Genomic DNA, 21,300 nt, shown 5'->3' on the forward strand with positions numbered 1-21,300 from the left:
CAAATCAAAATCACTCTGAGGTACCACCGTATACCAGCCAGAATGGCCATCATCAAAAAGTCTACAAACAATAAGTGCTGAAGAGGGTGTAGAGAAAAAGGAACCCTAGTACACTGTTGGTGGGATTGTAAATTGGCGCAACCACTGTGGAGCAGTATGGAGATGCCTCAGAAAAGTAAACACAGAACTACCATTTGATCCAGCCATCCCACTCCTGGGCACCTACCCAGAGAAAACCATGACTTGCAAAGACACATGCACTCTGATGTTCACTGCAGCACTGTTTTCAATAGCCAAGACATGGAAACAACCTAAATGTCCATCAACAGAGGAGTGGATCAAGAAGATGTGGTACATATACACAATGGGATATTACTCAGCCATTAAAAAGAATGAAATACTGGCATTTTTAGCAACATGGATGGACCTAGAAACTATCATGCTAAGTGAAGTCAGCCATACAATGAGACACCAACATCAAATGCTTTCACTGACGTGTGGAATCTGAAAAAAGGATAGACTGAACTTCTTTGCAGAACAGATGCTGATGCACAGACATTGAAAAACTTATGGTCTTTGGAGGAGACAGTTTGGGGGGTGTGGTCATGTTCTTGGGCTGTGGGATGGAAATCCTGTGAAATCAGATTGTTATGATCATTATACAACTACAGATGTGATAAATTCATTTGAGCAATTAAAGCAAGTAAAAAAATAAATAAAATAAAATGGTTTAGAATGGAAGAGAGATTTGAATGAAGCTGTGGCAGTATATGAGAGTGTGAGGGAGTCAGAAGAGGACTAGGGATGGGATTCTGGAAGTACCTACGTGTAAGAGTTGACCAGAGAGTGGCACTGTCCTTAAACTTATCCAAGTGGGAAACTTGCTCTGAGCTTGTGCTTTGGAAATCCTTCAATTACACTCCTCCGGATCTAGGATGAGGATTTTGAGGGAGCAAGGGAACAAGTCCATCTGGTACCCATTTTGAGATCAAGCTAAGAGTATTTTAACCCCAAAATTCCCTGCCCAGTGTGGTCCTTTGCAGATCTTTTCCCTGATTCTCACCTCTATTGACTGTACCACATGTATGGGCTTCCCTAGGCCAACTGGCAGCTGTTTGCAGGCATATGGCCAGAGCTGAGACATATTGTCTGGGATGTCTACATGTATGTGTATGAGGCTCCTTATAGTATAAAGTGGAGCCAAAATTGGGATGAGAAAAAGGGGCAGGCTGGGAGTTCCCTGGTGGCCTAGCAGTTAAGGATCTGGCCTTGTCATTGCTGTGTCACAGGTTCAGTCCCCGGCCCAGGTACTTTTGTATGCTGCCAGTGCAGCCAGAAAAAGAAAGAAGAAAAGGGGCATGCTGCAGGGTGAGGTTAGGGTATGGTCTTTCCATCCCCAATAGATGTTGAATCTGAGAATTCTAAATCTGAACTTAGCCCTATAGGTTGTTATAAAAGTATATATGTCAGGATAGGAGGATAGAATAATAACATACTAGCTTGTTGGTTTGGTTTATAACTTTAAACTATTTAGACATATGACATATGGGCTTATATTTGTACTCTTCAAGCTCCTTGAAAACTAGGGGTGGGCCGGCTGCAAGAGGGAATTGAAAAGGAGTGGGAGAGGGAGCTAGAGAGGGAGAAGGTAGGTTTCAAGGAGGGAATGTTCAAGTGTCATATGCTTAAAGATATTAAGTCTTTTGAAGACAGAAAAGTATCCATTGGATTTGATAACCAGACTTTAGTAAAAATTTCATTTGGTGGTGATTGATGCCAAACTTCCATAGAAGGAGTACCTGAGAAATTAGGACGTGGGTGCAAAGTATAAAAGATTTTTTTTTTTTTGTAGGACTTTATCTGAGAAAGAGGAAACTAGAGCAGTAGCTGGAGGACTATGCAGTGTCATGGAGGAGTCATGTTTAAGACGAGAGACTTGTAAATGTTTATATTTTGAGGGAATGGACCCAATGTTAAGTAAGAGAAAGTTAAGGGAAAAGAGGGAATAATTGGTGCAACAAGGCCTAAGATCCAGTGCATAGGTCAGTAGATTAGTTTTAGAAAGGAAGAGTGCTGTTTGAGGAGGCTTGGGGTGTTTCAATTTGTCTGGATGCTAGGTTTGGAGGGTGAGAGAGCAGCAAAGTGAACAGCAGAAAAATTAATAGTAGTAATTTAAAGTTGATTTTATACTTTTGGAGATCTGGGGTATTATACCTGCCACCACTTGTTAAAATCCTGTTGGCTAATTGAAATAGAGCACGAAATATGGTGTATAGGATATATGTGTTGAAATCTATCCTTGGTCGTTTGTGGTGACTTAAAGTTTTAAGTTTGAAAAAAAACCCTTCAGATTCTTTAGTAGCCTGGAAATAATTTCTTTTAAAAATTATTATTATCATTATTATTTTGTCTTTTTAGGGCCATACTGTGGCATATGGAGATTCCCAGGCTAGGGGTTGAATTGAAGCTGTAGTCGCTAGCCTATGCCACAGCCACAGCAATGCCAGGTCTGAGCTGCGTCTGCAACCTACACCACAGCTTATGACAGTGTCAGATCTTTAACCCACTGAGAGAGGCCCGGGATTGAAGCTCTGTCCTCATGTATACTAGTCAGATTTGTTTCCACTGGACCACAACGGGAACTCCAAAATTATTTTTATTTTTATTTATTTATTTTTTTTTAAGGCTGTACCTGCAGCATATGGAAGTTCCGGGGGCCAGGCAAGGGTTGAACATAAGCCACAGCTATGGCTGCGCTGCAGTGTGGCAGTGCCAGATCCTTTAACACACTGCCCTGGGCCAGGATCAAACCCTCACCTCCCCAGAGACCTGAGCCACTGAAGTTGGATCCTTAACCCACTGCACCACAGCGGGAACTCCAGGAATAATTTCTTTAATGTGTTCGTTACAAAATGTGTCATCAGGCTTTGGAGATGGTTTCTTTTAATTGTAATAAGTAATACTGTATGAATTATACCTACTTTGGGCAAAATATTTTTAGTAGAATTATATTAATACTCTCTTTTCCCCCCACTAGTAGTTCCAGAGAACTGCTGGTTTATATTTTAGCTCTTGCCAAGTTGTGAAAATAGTGAAGGATGATTAGACTACTAAACCTTCAAATTGTAAGTAAAATTTATTTCTGCTGTTACTATCTGTGATTAGAAAACAAATTGAAAATAGTTGTTACTTTATAATATTGTAGTACTTTATAGTAGTGTGATAAGATTGTGGATTTTTATTAATTTTTTTTAAGATAACAAATAGTTCCTCTCTCATTTTCTGTTGATAAGATCAAAAAGGAGACTAATAGTACTGAATGAGTCTTAGGGAGGTGGAATTTATGCTTTTTTTTTCAGATATTTCTTTTTATTGTAGAAGTTTATGGAAATTATTATTTTATTTATATATCTGTATGGTACTCATGTTCAAACTTAATAGAGGACACAATATTAATGGATTGATTAATTAGAAATGTTTATTCTTTTCTCTTTAAATGTGCTTAATTTTTTTTTTTTTTTTTTGGTCTTTTGCCTTTTCTAGGGCCACTCCCACAGCATATGGAGGTTCCCAGGCTAGGGGTCCAATCGGAGCTGCAGCCACTGGCCTATGCCAGAGCCACAGCAACAAGGGATCCGAGCCATGTCTGCAACCTACACCACAGCTCCTGGCAACGCCAGATCCTTAACCCACTGAGCAAGGGCAGGGATCGAACCTGCAACCTCATGGTTCCTAGTTGGATTCGCTAACCACTTAGCCACGACGGGAACTCCATAAATGTGCTTAATTTTTTGCATTCTTTAATTTCACTGTGAAAAAATCCTGTTAGAAGTGAGTCTGTAATTTCTCTGAAATATTCAACATTAACAAAATCAAATAAGATGTAGCTTTTTAGGAATAATACAAATAAATAAATCTAGATGATGTACATATTGACATTCATCTCTACCAGGGAAAAAAGCTTGAATTAATGTTACCTGGAACCATTTGCTATATTGTATTTTGAACTAAAAAAAATAAAATCGAGGAAAGAATGATAATATATAGTAAAGGCATTCCAAGTCATTTCACTATTTTCAAACTACTCTTTTAATTTGTTAGATAGGTGAATAATTTTAAGTTGTCTCGGCCCAGTGCATAGCATTTTTTTTTTTTAATGATAGGAATTTTCACCAAAATATTTCAGGAATAATAGTATGTATTAATAAGAGGAGGAAGTTATAACATTTTATCTCTTAGACAGTAAATATCATAAGGTCATAACATGCAATAAGTTGGTAAGAACTTAACTTCAAATTGTTACTGAACTTGACAGCTCTAAGCAGAATGCTCATTACTGCCCTCTTCTGATACAAGGCTGTATAACTATCTCCTTTTTCACAGTTTACAAAAATGTTAAAAATTAGATTGCAGAATAGGTTTTGCTTTAAATCTTTCTTGTATATTTTTAATAACTTCAAATTCTTCCTCTTTTTAGGCTCTCTGGTTAATCATCTTTAGAAGACTGGATTTCTGGACATCTACTCTACTCCATCTCTATTGACTTTTAAAACATGATAACACAAACCTATAACACTGGCAGTCATCCATGAACCTTTAATTACGTTGATTAATAGCATTTGAAGCTTCCTCAGGGAATAAACAATGACATCAGCAGTGGTTGACAGTGGAGGTTCTATTTTGGAGCTTTCCAGCAATGGAGTAGAAAATCAAGAGGTTAGGCATCCAATGTATTACATTTTTGTTTTGTTTATAGAAATTAATGCATGAACTAATGAATTTAATGGGAAATAGGTAATTGAGAGTAGGAATGTACAATGCATGAAACTACATGTGTGTCATGTGTCCTCATATAATTAGGAAATAGAAGGTTGTGGAAGGTACTGTTGGGCTTGAGTTGCCTGAGTTGTTGGAACATGTGTATATTGGAATGACCTGGGAGGGAAAAACTGAAAGAACAGTAGTGTTAGTTGAGAAAGTAGATTTAGTTTCCTGATAAAATCCATTGTTTTGTCTTTTAGAGTATATAGGTATATACCATATATCAAATTAGATGCATCTTAATTTAGAATTTTGTATCTCTTTAGTTATTGTCTTTGTTTTTTGACTATTACATCTAATTCAATGTGGGAATCCCATCATATTTTAATCATATATTATTTGTACTTAAGAATTTAGATAATTTGTAAATTAGAAAAGAAATTAAGTTTTTGAAATTTTATACTTGGAGAATTTTGCATCATTAGCATATTTGGTTATTATTATTCTTAACATTAAAGAATAAGAGATAGGAGTAGAAAAATAACAGTACCGGAAATATATGGACTTTAGAGCCTGGCTTCTGTCCCCACCATTCAGTAAAGGCTGAATATTGGGAGGTATCTAAATTAAAATGAAGTAATGCTGTCTCAATAATAGACAAATATTTGCTCAGAGATTAGATGGGAACTGGAATGGGAAAATGGAAAATTTACTGTATTTGAAAACTCTGTTTTCTGTATTCTGTGATATATACTGCTGTTACTGGTACTTAGTACCAGCACAGTGGTCCTAGTGACATGACTGAGAAACAGGATGTCATGCTGTTTGTTCTGAAGTCTGTGTTCTTTTTCTTGCTTGCTTGGTGTCTCCTCAGTCTTCCTAAATAGCTTTGGGCAAAGTTGGTGGGAAGGGGATAAAGTGAAGGTACTGCTTTTCTTTGTTTTCAGTGGACTTGGTCACTGAAATGTTCCTGTTATATTTGAATCTAAAACTTGTTAAAGTCCATTGGGAGCTGCAGTAAAGAACATGTTTTATTCTCATGATCAGTTTCTACTTCTTTCTTAAAGATTCACTTTCTGTATGATCACTTCCTGGTATGACTCACCAAAGAAAGGAGGGACTCAGGGGACTTTTATCTCCTCCTATATCACCCAGACCAGTGATTGCTCTTTCAAGTGCTTTCTCATTGTCCCATAGTCTTACTCTGTTGGTATTTAATTCTGTGGGGGAGCTGCTAAGAACAATAGGCAGAATATGTTTATTTACCGTGTGCTGATGAGTACTTCTATTATGGGGAAATGAGTATAATTTGCTTCTGGAAGACTCTATGTTTTCCTTCATTTACAGTGGAACCCCAGGTATTCATGGCTTGAAGAATGATTATTATGGAAGAGAGAATTTGATAAATGAAATAATTTTACCAAGGCATTATTGACTAATGATTTATATGATAACCTTATAAATGATATATGATAACCTTATAAAATGCCTGTGTTCACAGGCATTTTAGGTAGTGTGGCACTAGAAAGGAAGAAACTATTCTTGGGGGCTTTGTTCTTCAAATTATGTTGTGTGGGTGCCACTTACTTTTACTCATTTGTTTTTTCAACAGATAATTAGTTGACCACTTACTTTGTGTCAAGTAGTCTAGCCATTGGGGATAAAATATTTCAGAATGGCTGTGAGGAATAAATCAGGACTGAAGATAGATGGGGAGTTGGTAGGGCTATTTAGGGTAGACAGGGAAGGCTTCTCTGAAGAGATGGCCTTTTAGTTTAGACATATATAAAGTAAGAAATTGGGCTGTATAAACACTTGGGGAAAACAATTCCTGGCATAAAGAAAGACACTAGTATCTGAAATACCACCTAATTTTACCAAGGGAATTTTGGGGATGGTGGTATTTGAAAGTTAAAATTTTGTCTTATAAGCAGCTATTCAGGAATGTATATATAATATATAATCTGTACTAGCTCCACTCTAAAATATAGAGTAGGGTAGGAGAAAAAGACCTGTCAAGATTTTATTGCCATAGCTCCAAAATCTGAAGAATAAGTGTTTAAAAAAGTGGTGGGCATTTGGAGAGTTATTAGTGATTTTTAGACTTTATTTTTTGTGATTTTATTCCATATTATAAAAGTAATACATTTTATAAAATTAGAATAACTCTATTTGACGAAGATACCAAAAAAGTAAACTACAATCTTGCTAATGAGTATAGATTAAAAAGTCAAAAACAAAATAGTAATGTTTATAAAATACAGTCATATGTTAAAAGTTTCAATTACCAAATAGGATTTAGATATACAAGGATAATTCAATTTTAAGAAAACCATTAAAAGACAACTTACAGAATGGGAGAAAATAGTTTCTAATGATGCTACTGGCAAGGGCTTAATCTCTAATAAAATATACAAACAACTTATACAACTCAACAGCAAAAAAAGCAAACAACCCAATGGCAAAATGGAAAAAAGACCTGAATAGACATTTCTCCAAGAATGACATACAGATGGCCAACAAGCGCATGAAAAAATTCTCAAGAGCACTGATTATTAGAGCAATGCAAATCAAAACTACTATGAGGTACCACCTCATACCAGTCAGAATGGCCATCACTAATAAGTCCACAAACAACAAATGCTAGAGAGGGTCTAGAGAAAACAGAACCCTCCCGCACTGTTGGTGGGAGTGTAAATTGGTACCATCACTGTGGAAAACAGTTTGGAGGTAACTTAGAAAACTATATGTAGAACTACCATATGACCCACCAATCCCACTCTTGAGCATATAACTGGGCAAAACTTTCCTTGAAAATGATCCATGTACCTGCTTGTTCATGGCAGCTCTGTTCACAATAGCCAAGACATAGAAACAACCTAAATATCCATAGACAGATGATTGGATTAAGAAGATGTGGTGTATATATATACAATGGAATACTACTTAGCCATAAAAAAGAACAAAATAATGCCATTTGCAGCAACATGGATGGAACTAGAGACTCTCATACTGAGTGAAGTAATCAGAAAGAGAAAGACAAATATCATATGATATCACTTATATCTAGAATCCAATATATGGCACAAATGAACCTTTCCACAGAAAAGAAAACCATGGACATGGAGAACAGAGTTGTGGTTGCCGAGGGGGAGGGAGTGGAGTGGATTGGGAATTTGGGGTTAATAGATAACAAACTATTGCCTTTGGAATGGATTAGCAATGAGATCCTGCTATATAGCACTAGGAACTATATCTGGCCACTTATGATGGCTCATGATAATGTGAGAAAAAAGAATGTATACATATGTGTGTGACTGGGTCACCTTGCTGTCCAGTAGAAAATTGACAGAACACTAAACCAGCTATAATGGAAAAAATAAAAATCATTATTAAAAAAAACCCCATTAATGTAATATCTATCCCTGCTAATATGGCAGGATATGTTATTAGGGATAAATAATTGATGAAATATGATATTATGAAATTCAGTATTAATCTTTTTTTTTTTTTTTTTGCTTTTTAGGGCCACAGTGTGGCCTATGGAGGTTCCCAGGCTAGGGATCAAATTGGAGCTGTAGCCGCTAGCCTACACCACAGCCACAGCAATGTCAGAGCCAAGCCATGTCTGTGACCTATACCACAGCTAACATTGACACCAGATCCTTAACCCCCTGAGTGAGGCCGGGGATCGAACCTGCAACCTCATGGTTCCTAGTTGGATTCTAACCACTGCGCCATGACGGGAACTCCTAGATGTATTTTTCTTTAACATTATAAAATAGTAACTGTTGCAGATCAAGAGCTAGAATCCTCTTTAATGATCGAGTACTGCAGTACGTAGAGAGAAAGTATGGGCACTACCATAACTATTATTTGATATTTTCCTGTAATCTGACCACATAATGAAAAAAAATATATATATATATAAAAGACACCAAATTATTATTTGCAGATAATATGATTCGCCACCTGGGAAAACCAAAGAGAATCCATGAAAAAGCATTAGAACTAATAAGAGTTCTGGTTATTTGGTGGGTATGAAATTAACATTAAGAATATCTAGCTTTCTTTTGTAAGGTCTGTAATTAGAGAATATCATGGAAAATAATACGGCTTGTAGAAAATTAACAAAAAAATGTAAAATGTTGGAGTTCCTGCTATTGCACAGTGAGTTAAGAATCTGACTGCAGTGGCTCCAGTCTCTGTGGAGGCGTTGGTTTGATCCCAGGCCCAGTGCAGTGTGTAACAGGATCTGGCTTTGCCACAGCTCTAGTGTAAGTGAAGCTGTGGCTCAGATTCAGTCCCTGGCCTGGGAACTTCTATATGCTGTGGATATGACCATAAAAAAAATAATGTAGGTGTTTCTCTTGTGGCTCAGCAGTAACAAACCTGACCAGTATCCATGAGGATCAGAATCCATCAATTCTTGGCCTTGATCAGTGGGTTAAGGATCCAGCAGTGCTGTGAGCTGTGGTGTAGGTCGTAGACATGGCTTGGATCCTGTGTTGCTGTGGTGGTGGCAGGCCTCAGTTGTAGCTCCGATTCAACCCCTGGCCTGGGAACTTCCATATGCCGCAGGTGTGGCTGTTTAAAAAACAAAAAACAGACAGTTCCTAAATGATAAAAGGACCATCTTGTGAAGAAGACTTAACAACCCTAAATGTGTATTTGGTCAATATTAGAGCTTGAATTATGTAAATCATAAACTGACAGAACTGAAAGAAGGAATAGATAAATCCACAAGTTTGCAGCATTCCTCTCTCAGTAATTGATAGGTCAATTAGAAAATCAATGAAGATTTGAAAACTTGGGATAACTTCATCAACTCACCTCACCTAATGGACATTTATGGAACACTATGCCTGATAGTATCAGATTGCATAATTCATTTCATAATTGCATAATTGCATAATTCATTGCACATGGACAGTGAGCCAAACAGATCATATTCTGGGCTACACATCTCAGTAATTAAAAAAAAAAATTTTTTTTTTTTTTTTTTGGTCTTTTTAGTGCCACTCCTGCGGCCCACGGAGATTTCCAGGCTAGGGGTCTAATTGGAGCTGCTGCTGCTGGCCTAAGCCAGAGCCACAGCAATGCCAGATCTGAGCTGGGTCTTCGACCTACACCACAGCTCAGGGCAACACTGGATCCGTAATACACTGAGCGAGGCCAGGGATCAAACCTGCAACCTCATGGTTCCTAGTTGGATTCATTTCTGCTGCACCATGACGAGAACTCCCTAAAAAACTTTTAAAAGGATTGAAATCATATATTAAGTTGTGAAGTCAAAGCAGAATTATATCAGAAGTTAAAAACAAAAATGCAAAATTTTGAATATTTGCATATTAAACAGCTCACTTTTTTATAACCCATGGATTAAAGAATAAATCACAAAAGAAATTAGAAAATATTCAAACCAAATAAAAATAAATATCAAATTCGAAATGAAAATATATCAAATTAGAGGGATAGAGCTAAAGCAGTGCTTAGAAATTATAGCTTCAAATATTTATATTAGATAAGGAAAATCAATCTTAAGGTTTTACCTCAAGCTAGAATATGAAGATTAAATCAAACCCAAAGTAAGAAGGAATGGAATAATAAAAATAAGGAGTTCCCAGGTGGCTCAGTGGGTTAATGATCTGATGTCACTGCAGTAGCTTAGGTCACTGCTCTGGTGCAGGTTAGATCCCTGGCCCAGGAACTTCTGCTTGCTGTAGGGGCAGCCAAAAAAAAAAAAAAAAAAAAAAAAAAACACACCCCAACATCAATGAAGTAGAAAGTGAACAATACATAAATTAAAGCAGAAGTTCATCCTTTGAGGAGTCCCCGTTGTGACTCAGCAGTAACAAACCCAACTAGTATCCATGAGGGCACAGGTTGGATCCCTGTCCTCTAAGGATTTGGTGTTGCTGTGAGCTGTGGTGTAGGTTGCAGACACGGTTTGGATCTTTTATTGCTCTGGCTGTGGTGTAGGCTGGCAGTTGTAGCTCTGATTCGGCCCCTGGCCTGGGAATTTTCATATGCTGCAGGTGTGGCCCTGAAAAGCCAAAAAAAAAAAAAAAAAAAAAAAAAAGTTCAACCTTTGAAAGATCAATAACATTAATAAAAATCTCTAAGTAGACTGCAGAAGAAAACAGAAGGAAATAATTACTAATATCAGGAATGAAAGATACTATGGATACTAAGTATTATGAACAACTTTATGATACCAGTAAGTTTGACAGCTCAGATGAAATGAATGAATTCCTTGAAAGTCATTTCAAAAGGAATATGACAAGGCTGAATAACCCTCTATGTTTTAAATAAGTTGTAATTTTAGTCAGAAACTTTCCTGCAAAGAAAATTACAGAGCTAAATGGCTTTCTTGATCTGCCAAGTGTTTAGGAAAGAAATAATACCAATTCTACACAACTCTAACATGACTCTAGAAAATGCTCAAGGCAGCATTTTCTAACTCATGAGGTTAGCATTACCCTGATACCAAGACCAGACAGATTTAATAGGAAAATTACAAAGCATTATTCTTCATGAACATAGAAACATTCTTGATGAAATACTGGCAGTCAGTTGATTCAGCAACATATAAAAGGGATCCTGGAAGTTCCAGTTGTGGTTCAGAGGTAACAAGCCCGACTACTATCCATGAGGATGAGGGTTCAATCCCTGGCCTCACTTAGTGGGTTAAAGGATCCAGCATTGCTGTGAGCTGTGACGTAGGTTGCAGACACAGCTTGGATCCACGTTTCTGTAGCTCTGGCAAAGGCCGGCAGCTGTAGCTCCGATTCAGCCCCTAGCCTGGGAACCTCCATATACTGCAGGTGCAGCCCTGAAAAAAAAAAAAAAAAAAAAAGGATCCTGTGTCTCAAATGGAGTTTATCCCAGGGAGGTAGATTTAATCTATGTTAAGTCACCATATCAACAAAGAAAAGGGAAAAGTCATATGATCATATCAGTAACCACAGAAAACCCATTTTCCAAAATTCAATACCTATAATGCAGATTCCCTAAACTAATAATAAAGAGCAATTTTCTCAACCTGATAAGTGTATCTATGAAAAACCCACAGCCAGCATCATGCTTAATGGAGAAAGACTGGATGAGTGTTGTCCCTTTAAGGTTGATAGCGAGGCAAGAATGTCTGCTCTGACCACTTCTAGTCTACATTGTACTAACAGCATTGCTACAGAGCAAGAAAAATAAGACTTAGAGGTTGGAAAAGAAGAAATAAATCTCTTATTTTATCGGCCATGCCTAGGGCATGTAGAAGTTCTAAGGCCAGAGATTTAACCTGTGCTACAGCAGTGAGGGGACCTGATTCTTGACCTGCTGAGCCATGAGGGAGTGCCTGTCTTTATTTCTAAATAATACAATAATGTACATAGAAATTCCTAAGAAATCCACACAACTATTGGAAATAATTAATGTAGAATAGGGGAATATGTCATATCAATTTTATCTATATAGTCTGGAAAAATGCAATTTGAAATGGGTTAAGGATCTGGCGTTGTCACTGCAGCAGCTCCAGGGGGCTGGTGTGGCATGGGTTCAATCCCTGGCCAGGAAACTTCCGCATGCCACTGGTATGGCAAAAAAAATCTGATTATAAAATTAAGTGTTAAAACTAGACTGTAGACATATCACTTATATGTGGAATCTAATAAAAATATACCAAAAACCATGAACTATAGAAATTTCTAGAAGAAAACATAAGGAGCAAGTTTTTTCAACCTCTAAATATGCAGTAATTTCTTAGATTGAACACCAAAAATAAGAACCTTGAAAGAAGAAAATGATAAATTGAGCTTAATTTAAATGAAAAGCATCTTCCTCTTAAAAAAGTCCCTGGAGTTCCCGTCGTGGCTCCATGGTTAACGAATATGACTAGGAACCATGAGGTTGCGGGTTTGATCCCTGTCGTTGCTCAGTGGGTTAAGGATCCGGCGTTGCCATGAGCTGTGGTGTAGGTTGCAGACAAGGCTCAGATCCCGCTTTGCTGTGGCTCTGGCATAGGCTGGGGACTACAGCTCTGATTGGACCCCTAGCCTGGGAACCTCCATATGCCATGCAGGAGCGGCCCAAGACATGGCAAAAAGACAAAAAAAAAAAAAAAAGTCCCATTAAGAAAATGGAAACCCAAAGATTGGAAAAATTATTTACAATACCATGTACCTATATTTAGAATATTTTAAAGGACTTATATTAAGGTTACATATAATAAATTGGAGATAATCCATTAAGATGGGAAAAAGATTTGAACAGATAATTATATGAATGGCCAATAATCACATTTAAAAATGTGCAGTGTTATTAGCTATCAGGGAAATGTGAAGTGAAAACACAAGAGATACTATTAACATACTTGTATAGAATGATGAAAATTCCAGAGTGATTGCCTATTTAGAGATGTAGAGCAGCAACTGAAACTCTCATAGATTGCTGATGGGAATGTAAAACAGTATAACATACACCTTGGAAAATAATTTTATAGTCTTTTAAAAATTAAAAGTAAAGTCACCAAATGATCTGGTAATCTGATTTGTAGGTTAAAATATAAAGGAAGGGAGGGAGATAGTAGGACATTAATAGGAGCATTACAGCCATATGAAGACAGGTCTATCAAGACAATGGAAGTCTTAGCAATAAAAAGAAATGATCTGCTTATACATGCAGTGACATGTATAAGTATTAACATTGGAGTTCCCGTCGTGGCGCAGTGGTTAACGAATCCGACTAGGAACCATGAGGTTGCGGGTTCGGTCCCTGCCCTTGCTCAGTGGGTTAACGATCCGGCGTTGCCGTGAGCTGTGGTGTAGGTTGCAGACGCGGCTCGGATCCCGCGTTGCTGTGGCTCTGGCGTAGGCTGGTGGCTACAGCTCCGATTAGACCCCTAGCCTGGGAACCTCCATATGCCGCAGAAGCGGCCCAAAGAAATAGCAAAAAGACCAAAAAAAAAAAAAAATATTAACATTATGCTAATTTAAAGAACTCAAATACAGAAGTACAAAAACTGTTGGTTCCATTATATGAAAAGGCAAATGTATAGAATAGAAAGATTGGTGGTTGCCCATGGGTGGGTGGGGGAGTAGGTGGTGGTGTGGTGGTGATTGTGAAGGTTTAACTGATACAGGGGTGCAAGGGAACTTTATGGGGTAATGGAAGTATTCTGTTTCTTGAGTGTGATGGTATTTACAGGGATGTTTACATTTGTGGAAATCCATAAACTATACATTTAAAATGGGTGTGTTTTATTTATATAAATATACTAGGTAAAGTTGAATAAAAATAAGATTTATTTGTTGAGATAGATTATCCTGCAAGTTTTTTGTTTTTCATTTTCTGCTGCTGCATTGGCATGTGGAATTCCTGGGCCAGGGATCATTCTGAGCTGCAGTCAAGACCTAGGCTGCAGTTGTGTCAGCGCTGGATCCCCAACCTGCTGTGCTGGGCTGGGGAATCAAACCCACATCCCAGTGCTCCCAGGACGCCCCTGATCCTGTTGTGCCACTGCGGGAACTCCTGTCCTGCAAATTTTATATTATGCCAATGATCTTTCTTTTTAAATTACCCCTGTAGACCTGAAGGTTTTTTTGTCATTGTAATTATTACTACTATTATTATTATTACTACTATTATTATTATTACTACTATTATTATTATTATTGGCTGTGCCCAGGGCATGTGGAAGTTGTTGGGCCAGGGATTGAACCAGTGCTAAAGCAGCGACCCAAGCCATAGCAGTGACAGTGCCAGGTCCTTAACCCATTGTACCACCAGGGTACTCCTATCATTGTTTTGTTTTTTTGTTTTTTGTTTTTTTTTGTCTTTTTGCTATTTCTTGGGCCGCTCCCGCGGCATATGGAGGTTCCCAGGCTAGGGGTCCAATTGGAGCCGTAGCCACCAGCTTATGCCAGAGCCACAGCAACGCGGGATCTGAGCCACATCTGCAACCTACACCACAGCTCATGGCAATGCCGGATCGTTAACCCACTGAGCAAGGGCAGGGACCGAACCCGCGACCTCATGGTTCCTAGTCGGATTCGTTAACCACTGCGCCACGACGGGAACTCCTATTTTTTTAATTAAGAAAAGGTATTTTGATTTTTCTTCTTAGTTATACTGGATTATTGCAAAAAACAATAAACTCAGACATACTTTTATTTGCTCAGCTCTCTTATTAGGTTATTTGTAGTTTGAGAGATATTTTTCAGATTTTTAAAATGCATTTGTAAAATAAATATGTATTTAAATAGAATTATACAATAGTACTGTTCTGTTACTCATTCCCCCCCCCAACTTATTTGTATCCTGGATACTTTTCCATGATGATACATATGTATCTGTTTAACTGTTTAATTGATGCTGGACAGTCTATCAGTATGTAGATAAACAGTAGTTATTTAATCCATTTCTGATGATGTTTTTTTTCTTTTTTTTTGCCTTATGAACATGTTGGTTAGGGGACTTGTCTTAAAGCTGTGTTTGCTTAGCAAGCACACTATTTTTATTTTATTTGAAATGGTTTCTGGGGGTAAATGCTTTGGAGAGGTTAGTCCCCCAGAGCCTGCCAGACTGTATGTTTCATTTTTGATAAGGCTTTGAACGTGACCTTACTCTACCACAGAAGAAAAAATGTGAAATAAATGTATGTATTTTTTTTTTAATATACTCCCAAATTCCATGTCTTTCAATGTATTTCTAACATTTAGTGATAATCACTGCCCTCAGTCATTTTATGTATATTTGTCTTTGGAAATGTTGGATACTCAGTGACTTGAGTGTGTTATAAATGTACTTCATAGGTGAACAGTGCAGTGTTGTACTTGCCCTGCCTCTTTAAGAATTTCTCTACTTGAATGGAAGTTTCTGAGTACTTTAAATTAGTGCTTGTGGTAGGATTGCCGTAAAAATAAAGGCTGTCCAGTTAAATTTAAATTTCAGGTTTACAAATAACTTTTTACTTTAGGTATATACCAAATATTGCATGGAGCATCCTTACACTTACTGGTTTATTTGAAATTCAAATTTAACTGGATAAGTTGTGTTTTTATTTGCTAAGTCTGACAACCTTAGCCTGTAGAGAAATATGTAGGTTGTGCCAAGATCCGCTGAATCTAAATTTCATGCATTTTAATTATTGCATATTTTGGTGACTTGAGCAAGAATGTGGTGATCATAAATAAAATAACCTGGAATTTCCGTAGTGGTGCAGCGGAAACGAATCTGACTAGGAACCATGAGGTTTTGGGTTTGATGCCTGGCCTCTCTCAGTGGTTTGGGATCCTGCGTTGCCGTGAGCTGTGGTGTAGGTCGCAGACGCGGCTCGGATCTGGCATTGCTGTGGCTCTGGCGTAGGTCGGCAGCTAGCCTGGGAACCTCCATGTGCTGCGGGTGTGGCCCTAAAAAGGACAAAAAGACAATAAATAAATAAAATAACCTAGTGGATGTGTAAGTTTCTACTATGTTATCGTAAAACAAAGACTCTCCATTCTCTTCTTTTCCATCCTCCTTCTTCAATAAAAATTGCTAATTTCTCTACACAGTTCAGAGAATTATCTGCATATCTATATGCAGTTGTCGCTGGCTCCTGCTGTTTGACAGAAAAAAGCTAAGAAGTTACTCACCCTCATATATTAGCAAATGTCAAATTTATGAATACATGTTGAAATTTATTGAGCTTTATCATTTAAAAAATTTGTATAAGGAATGACAACTTTTATATATTTATTTATTTTCTTCTGTGGTCACACCATTGGCATATGGAAATTCCTGGGCCAGGGATCTAATCCGAGCTGGAGCTGCAGTGTCAGGACCTATGTCACAATGTAAGCAATGCCAAATCTTTAACCCACTGCACTGGGCCAGGATCTAACTGGTGTCTCCCAGAGACAATGCTGGATCCTTAACCCACTGCACCACGGCAGGAACTCCTATCATTCTTTGAACCAAGCTACAAATACTTAAATGCCAGTTTAGTTTATATGAAGTACATGTTCTTGAGGAGGATATGAAAATTGACTTGATATAAAAATGGACTCTTGTTCTCAATCATTTTACTATCTTGTCAAGGAGTTGGATATGAAAACTGGTTATTATAATACAGGATAGTGCATAGTGGTAATAATAGGCAAACAATTTGTTCTAGCAGTACTTGGTATGGAAAAATTGATTCCAAATAGGGGATTACAGAAGACTCCCTGGATCTGTGCCATGAATGTATGAAAAGGAATTGTACAGGTAATGGAAGGTAGTTTCAGGCTGCAGAATGAGCGTGAGCAAAAAAAATCATGGATGCTTTCACTTTTGGGAATTAGGAACAAAGCAAGTAATCAAACAGCTGTGTGAAGTAATGAAGGAAATAAGGCTATGAAGGTGATATATTAGTTTATTGGTGCTGCCGTAACAAAGTACCATCAACTGAATGGCTTAAAGAGAAGATAGTAACTTCTGTTTGAAAGTAAAGTTTTGAAATCAAGGTTTGGCAGAGTTAGTTCTTTTTGAGGGCCATGAGGGAGATCTCTTCTATGCCTCTCTCCAGCTTTTGGAAGCTTCATGTGTTCTTTGGCATACATGTACATGATTTTTCTCCTTGTGTCTTTAAATTGTCTTCCCCTCTGTATGTATCTCTCTGTGTCCAAATCCCCTCCCCTTTTTTTCTCTTTACAGCTGCACCTGTAGCATATGAAAGTTCCTGGACTAGGTGTTGAGTCAGAGCAGCAGCCACAGGTCACAGCCACAGCAAGCAACAATGGATTTTGAGCTGCATTTGCAACCTCTGCATTTGCGGCAGCTCAAGACAACGCCTGATCCTTAACCCACTGAGTGAGGCCAAGCACTGAACAGGCATCCTCACAGACACCATATCAGGTTCTTAACTTGCTGAGCCAAAGCAGGAACTCTTGGGTTGTTTTTTTTCATTGTTGAGTTGTATGAGTTGTTTGTATATTTGGAGATTAAGCCCTTGTTGGTTACATTGTTGGCAACTCTTTTCTCTCATTCCGTAGGTTGTCTTTTTATTTTTATTTTTTTAATGGTTTCCTTTGCTGTGCAGAAGCTTGTAAGTTTGATTAGGTCCCATTTGTTATTCTTGTTTTTATTTCTGTTGCTTTGAGAGACTGACCTAAGAAAGCATTTGTACAGTTCATGTCCGAGAATGTTTTGCCTATGTTCTTTTCCAGGAGTTTTATGGTGTCATATCTTATGTTTAATCCATTTTGAGTTTTGTTTTTGTGCATGGTGTGAAGGTGTGTTCTAGTTTCATTGATTTATATGCAGCTATCCAGTTTTCACAGCACCACTTGCTCTAAGAGACTGTCTTTTTTCCCATTTTATATTCTTGCCTCCTTTGTCAAAGATTAATTGACCCTAGATGTCTGGGTTTATTTCTGGCTCTATTCTGTTCCATTGATCCGTATATCTGTTTTTGTACCAGTACCACACTGTTTTGATTATTGTAGCTTTGTAATATTGTCTGAGATCTGGGAGAGACACACCAGATCCCCAACCCACTGAGTGAAGTCAGGAATCGAACCCACGTCCTCATGGATCCTAGTTGGGTTCGTTACCACTGAGCCATGATGGGAACTCCCTGGACTTTTTTTTTTTTTTTTGCTTTTCAGGGCCACACCTGTGCCATATAGAGGTTCCCAAGTTCCCAAGCTAGGGGTCTAACCAGCCACAGCCATAGCAACACGGGACCCAAGCCAAGTCTGCAACCTACACCACAGTTCAAGGCAGTGCCATATCCTTAACCTGCGGAGCGAGGCCAAGGATCAAACCCTCAACCTCATGACTCCTAGTCAGATTGGTTTCTACTGCACCACAATGGGAACTCCATCCCTGAAATTTTTTTAATTAAAAAAATTTTTTTGCTTTTTTTTTTAATAGATAGAGGCAAAGAACCATAGAAATATTAAAACAAGATAAAACCTGACTAAGATATGAGAGAGAAGAGTTGGGTCCAGGATCCTAGTTGATGGGGAAAAGAATATAGATAGAGGAATTGGCCCTGTAGAGAATTCTAGTCCTCAAGTATTTCATAGTTTACAAAATTTATTTCCTACAGGTAGGGTAGGGGTGGGAAGTTTACAATAAAAAATAATTGCAGATTAATGTTACTGTTAAAAATACTATTAGATTTTAGAAGAATAAAATAAGTTATAAATCCCTTGGACTGTACATAAATAAAGTATTCATTGCTTGGGTCAATACTAGTTCAAATGCTGCTTATGATGTTGTTTTTCAGAGTTTCTAATAAGTGGAGACCATCAGTCTTTTCCTATCCCATGCTTCTCATTAACAGCTATTGTATAGGTAGGTGGTACTGCCTATAGTCTGTGATTATAGAGCTGATCAGGAAGCAGGAAGATTCAACTGTCATTATATCCGATTTGTGGGAAAGAAATTTTTTTAATGTTAAAAAGTTCAACTCATTTTTTTGCCTTATGCAGAGTAGGAAATTCAGTGTTAATATTCAATATGTACTTTCTTTTTTAAAATTCACTCTTACTCTATTTAAGTAAATAATTTAAAAATTTTATAAATTATTTAGAAGTTTTCGTGAAGAGTGTATAAAATATGTTCAACTTAAGAATAACAAAGAGGGTGTTCCTGTCGTGGCTCAGTGATTAATGAATCCGACTAGGAACCATGAGGTTACGGGTTCGATCCCTGGCCTTGCTTAGTGGGTTAAGGATCTGGCATTGCCGCGAGCTGTGGTGTAGGTTGCAGATGTGGCTCAGATCCCACGTTGCTGTGGCTCTGGTGCAGGCCAGCTGCTACAGCTCTGATTAGGCCCCTAGCCTGGGACCCTCCATGTGCTGTGGGAGTGGCCTAAGAAATGGCAAAAAGGCAAAAAAAAAAAAAAAAAAAAAAAAGAATAACAAGAGGAGTTACCTCGATGGCTCAGCAGTTAGTGAACCTGACTAGCATCCATGAGGACAGGGGTTTGATTCGTGGCTCAATCAGTGGGCTAAGGATTTGGCATTGCTGTGAGCTGTGGTGTAGGCTGAATACTTGCGGCTTGGATCCTGTGTTGCTGTGGCTCTGACATAAGCAAGCAGCTACAGAACCAATTCAACCCCTAGCCTGGGAACCTCCATGTGCTGAGGGTGCGGCCCTAAAAAGACAGAAGATGACCAAAAAAAAAAAAAAAAAAAAAGAATAACAAAAAGAGAACATACTATCTATCACTTGTGTTTAAAATATAAATTATTGGAATTCCCATCGTGGCTCAGTAGTTAACGAATATGACTAGGAACCATGAGGTTGCAGGTTCGATCCCTGGCCTTGCTCAGTGGGTTAAGGATCTGGCGTTGCTGTGAGCTGTGGTGTAGGTCACAGACACGGCTCAGATCCCAGTTGCCATGGCTCTGGCCTAGGCCAGCGGCAATAGCTCTGATTGGACCCCTAGCCTGGGGACCTCCATATGCTGTGGGTGCAGCCCTAGAAAAGACAGAAAGACAAAAAATAAAATTAAATTAAAAAAATAGAAATTATTAGTATTTTGGAATACTAAGTGTGCCTCAGAGCCCCATGCCTGTCCCCAGAGGTGCCATTATCCTCACTTAATGTTATCATTCTTTCACTTTTTGTTGTTTTTTTTTTATTATAGTTGATTTACAGTGTTCTCTCAATTTCTTCTGTATAGCCAAGTGACCCATTTATACATATATATACATTCTTTTTCTCATCTTCTATCATGTTCTATCACAAGTGATTAGATATAGTGCTCTGTGCTCTACGGCAGGATCTCATTGCTTATCAACTCCAAATGCAGTAGTTTGCATTTATTAAACCCAAACTCCCAGTCCTTCCTACTCCCTCTCCCTTGGCAACCACAAGTCTGTTCTCCATGAGTTTGTTTCTTTTCTGAGATAGGTTCATTTGTGCCATAAATTAGATTCCAGATATAAGTGATATCATATGGTATTTGTCTTTCTCTTTCTGACTTTGTATAAGAGTCTCTAGTTCCATCCATGTTGCTGCAGAGGGCATTATTTCTTTTTTGTGGCTGAGTAGTAGTTCATTTTGTATATACACCTCATTTTCTTAATCTGTTCATCTGTCAATGGACTTTTAGGTTGTTTCCATGTCTTAGCTATTGTGACTAGTGCTGCAGTGAACATAGGGGTGCATATATCTTTTTTTTTTTTTTTGTCTTTTTGCCATTTCTTGGGCCGCTCCCACGGCACATGGAGGTTCCCAGGCTAGGGGTTGAATTGGAGCTGTAGCCACAGGCCTACGCCAGAGCCACAACAGCGCGGGATCCGAGCCGCGTCTGCCACCTACACCACAGCTCACAGCAACGCCAGATCCTTAACCCACTGAGCAAGGCCAGGGATCGAACCTGCAACCTCATGGTTCCTAGTCGGATTCATTAACCACTGAGCCATGACAGGAAGTCCGCATATATCTTTTTGAATGCAAGTTTTTTTACAGATATATGCCCAGGACTGGGATGGCTTTATATTTATCTTTTTGAGGTACTTCCACACTGTTTTCCACAGTGGTTGTACCAATTAACATTCCTAC

The 21,300-nt window shown here is 38.2% G+C and overlaps 1 protein-coding gene across 19 annotated transcripts in view; it reads left to right on the plus strand.

Annotated features, from left to right (window-relative positions):
- Window positions 1–21,300, plus strand: part of ELF2 (E74 like ETS transcription factor 2) — a 104,254-nt gene that overhangs the window by 21,752 nt on the left and 61,202 nt on the right. For 14 of the 19 annotated variants that reach the window (XM_021101570.1, XM_021101571.1, XM_021101575.1 and 11 more), the window contains 2 exons: window positions 3,038–3,125; window positions 4,478–4,716. The exons of 3 other annotated variants lie outside the window; for them this stretch is intronic. In XM_021101570.1, coding sequence (XP_020957229.1) covers window positions 4,645–4,716 — 72 coding nt within the window. In that variant the 5' untranslated portion in view covers window positions 3,038–3,125; window positions 4,478–4,644. The remainder of the gene's footprint in view (window positions 1–3,037; window positions 3,126–4,477; window positions 4,717–21,300) is intronic. 2 more of the 19 variants (XM_021101567.1, XM_021101566.1) reach the window with 1 other exon arrangement.

Source organism: Sus scrofa, chromosome 8, assembly GCF_000003025.6.
Source record: "Sus scrofa isolate TJ Tabasco breed Duroc chromosome 8, Sscrofa11.1, whole genome shotgun sequence".
Taxonomy (NCBI): Eukaryota; Metazoa; Chordata; class Mammalia; order Artiodactyla; family Suidae; genus Sus; species Sus scrofa.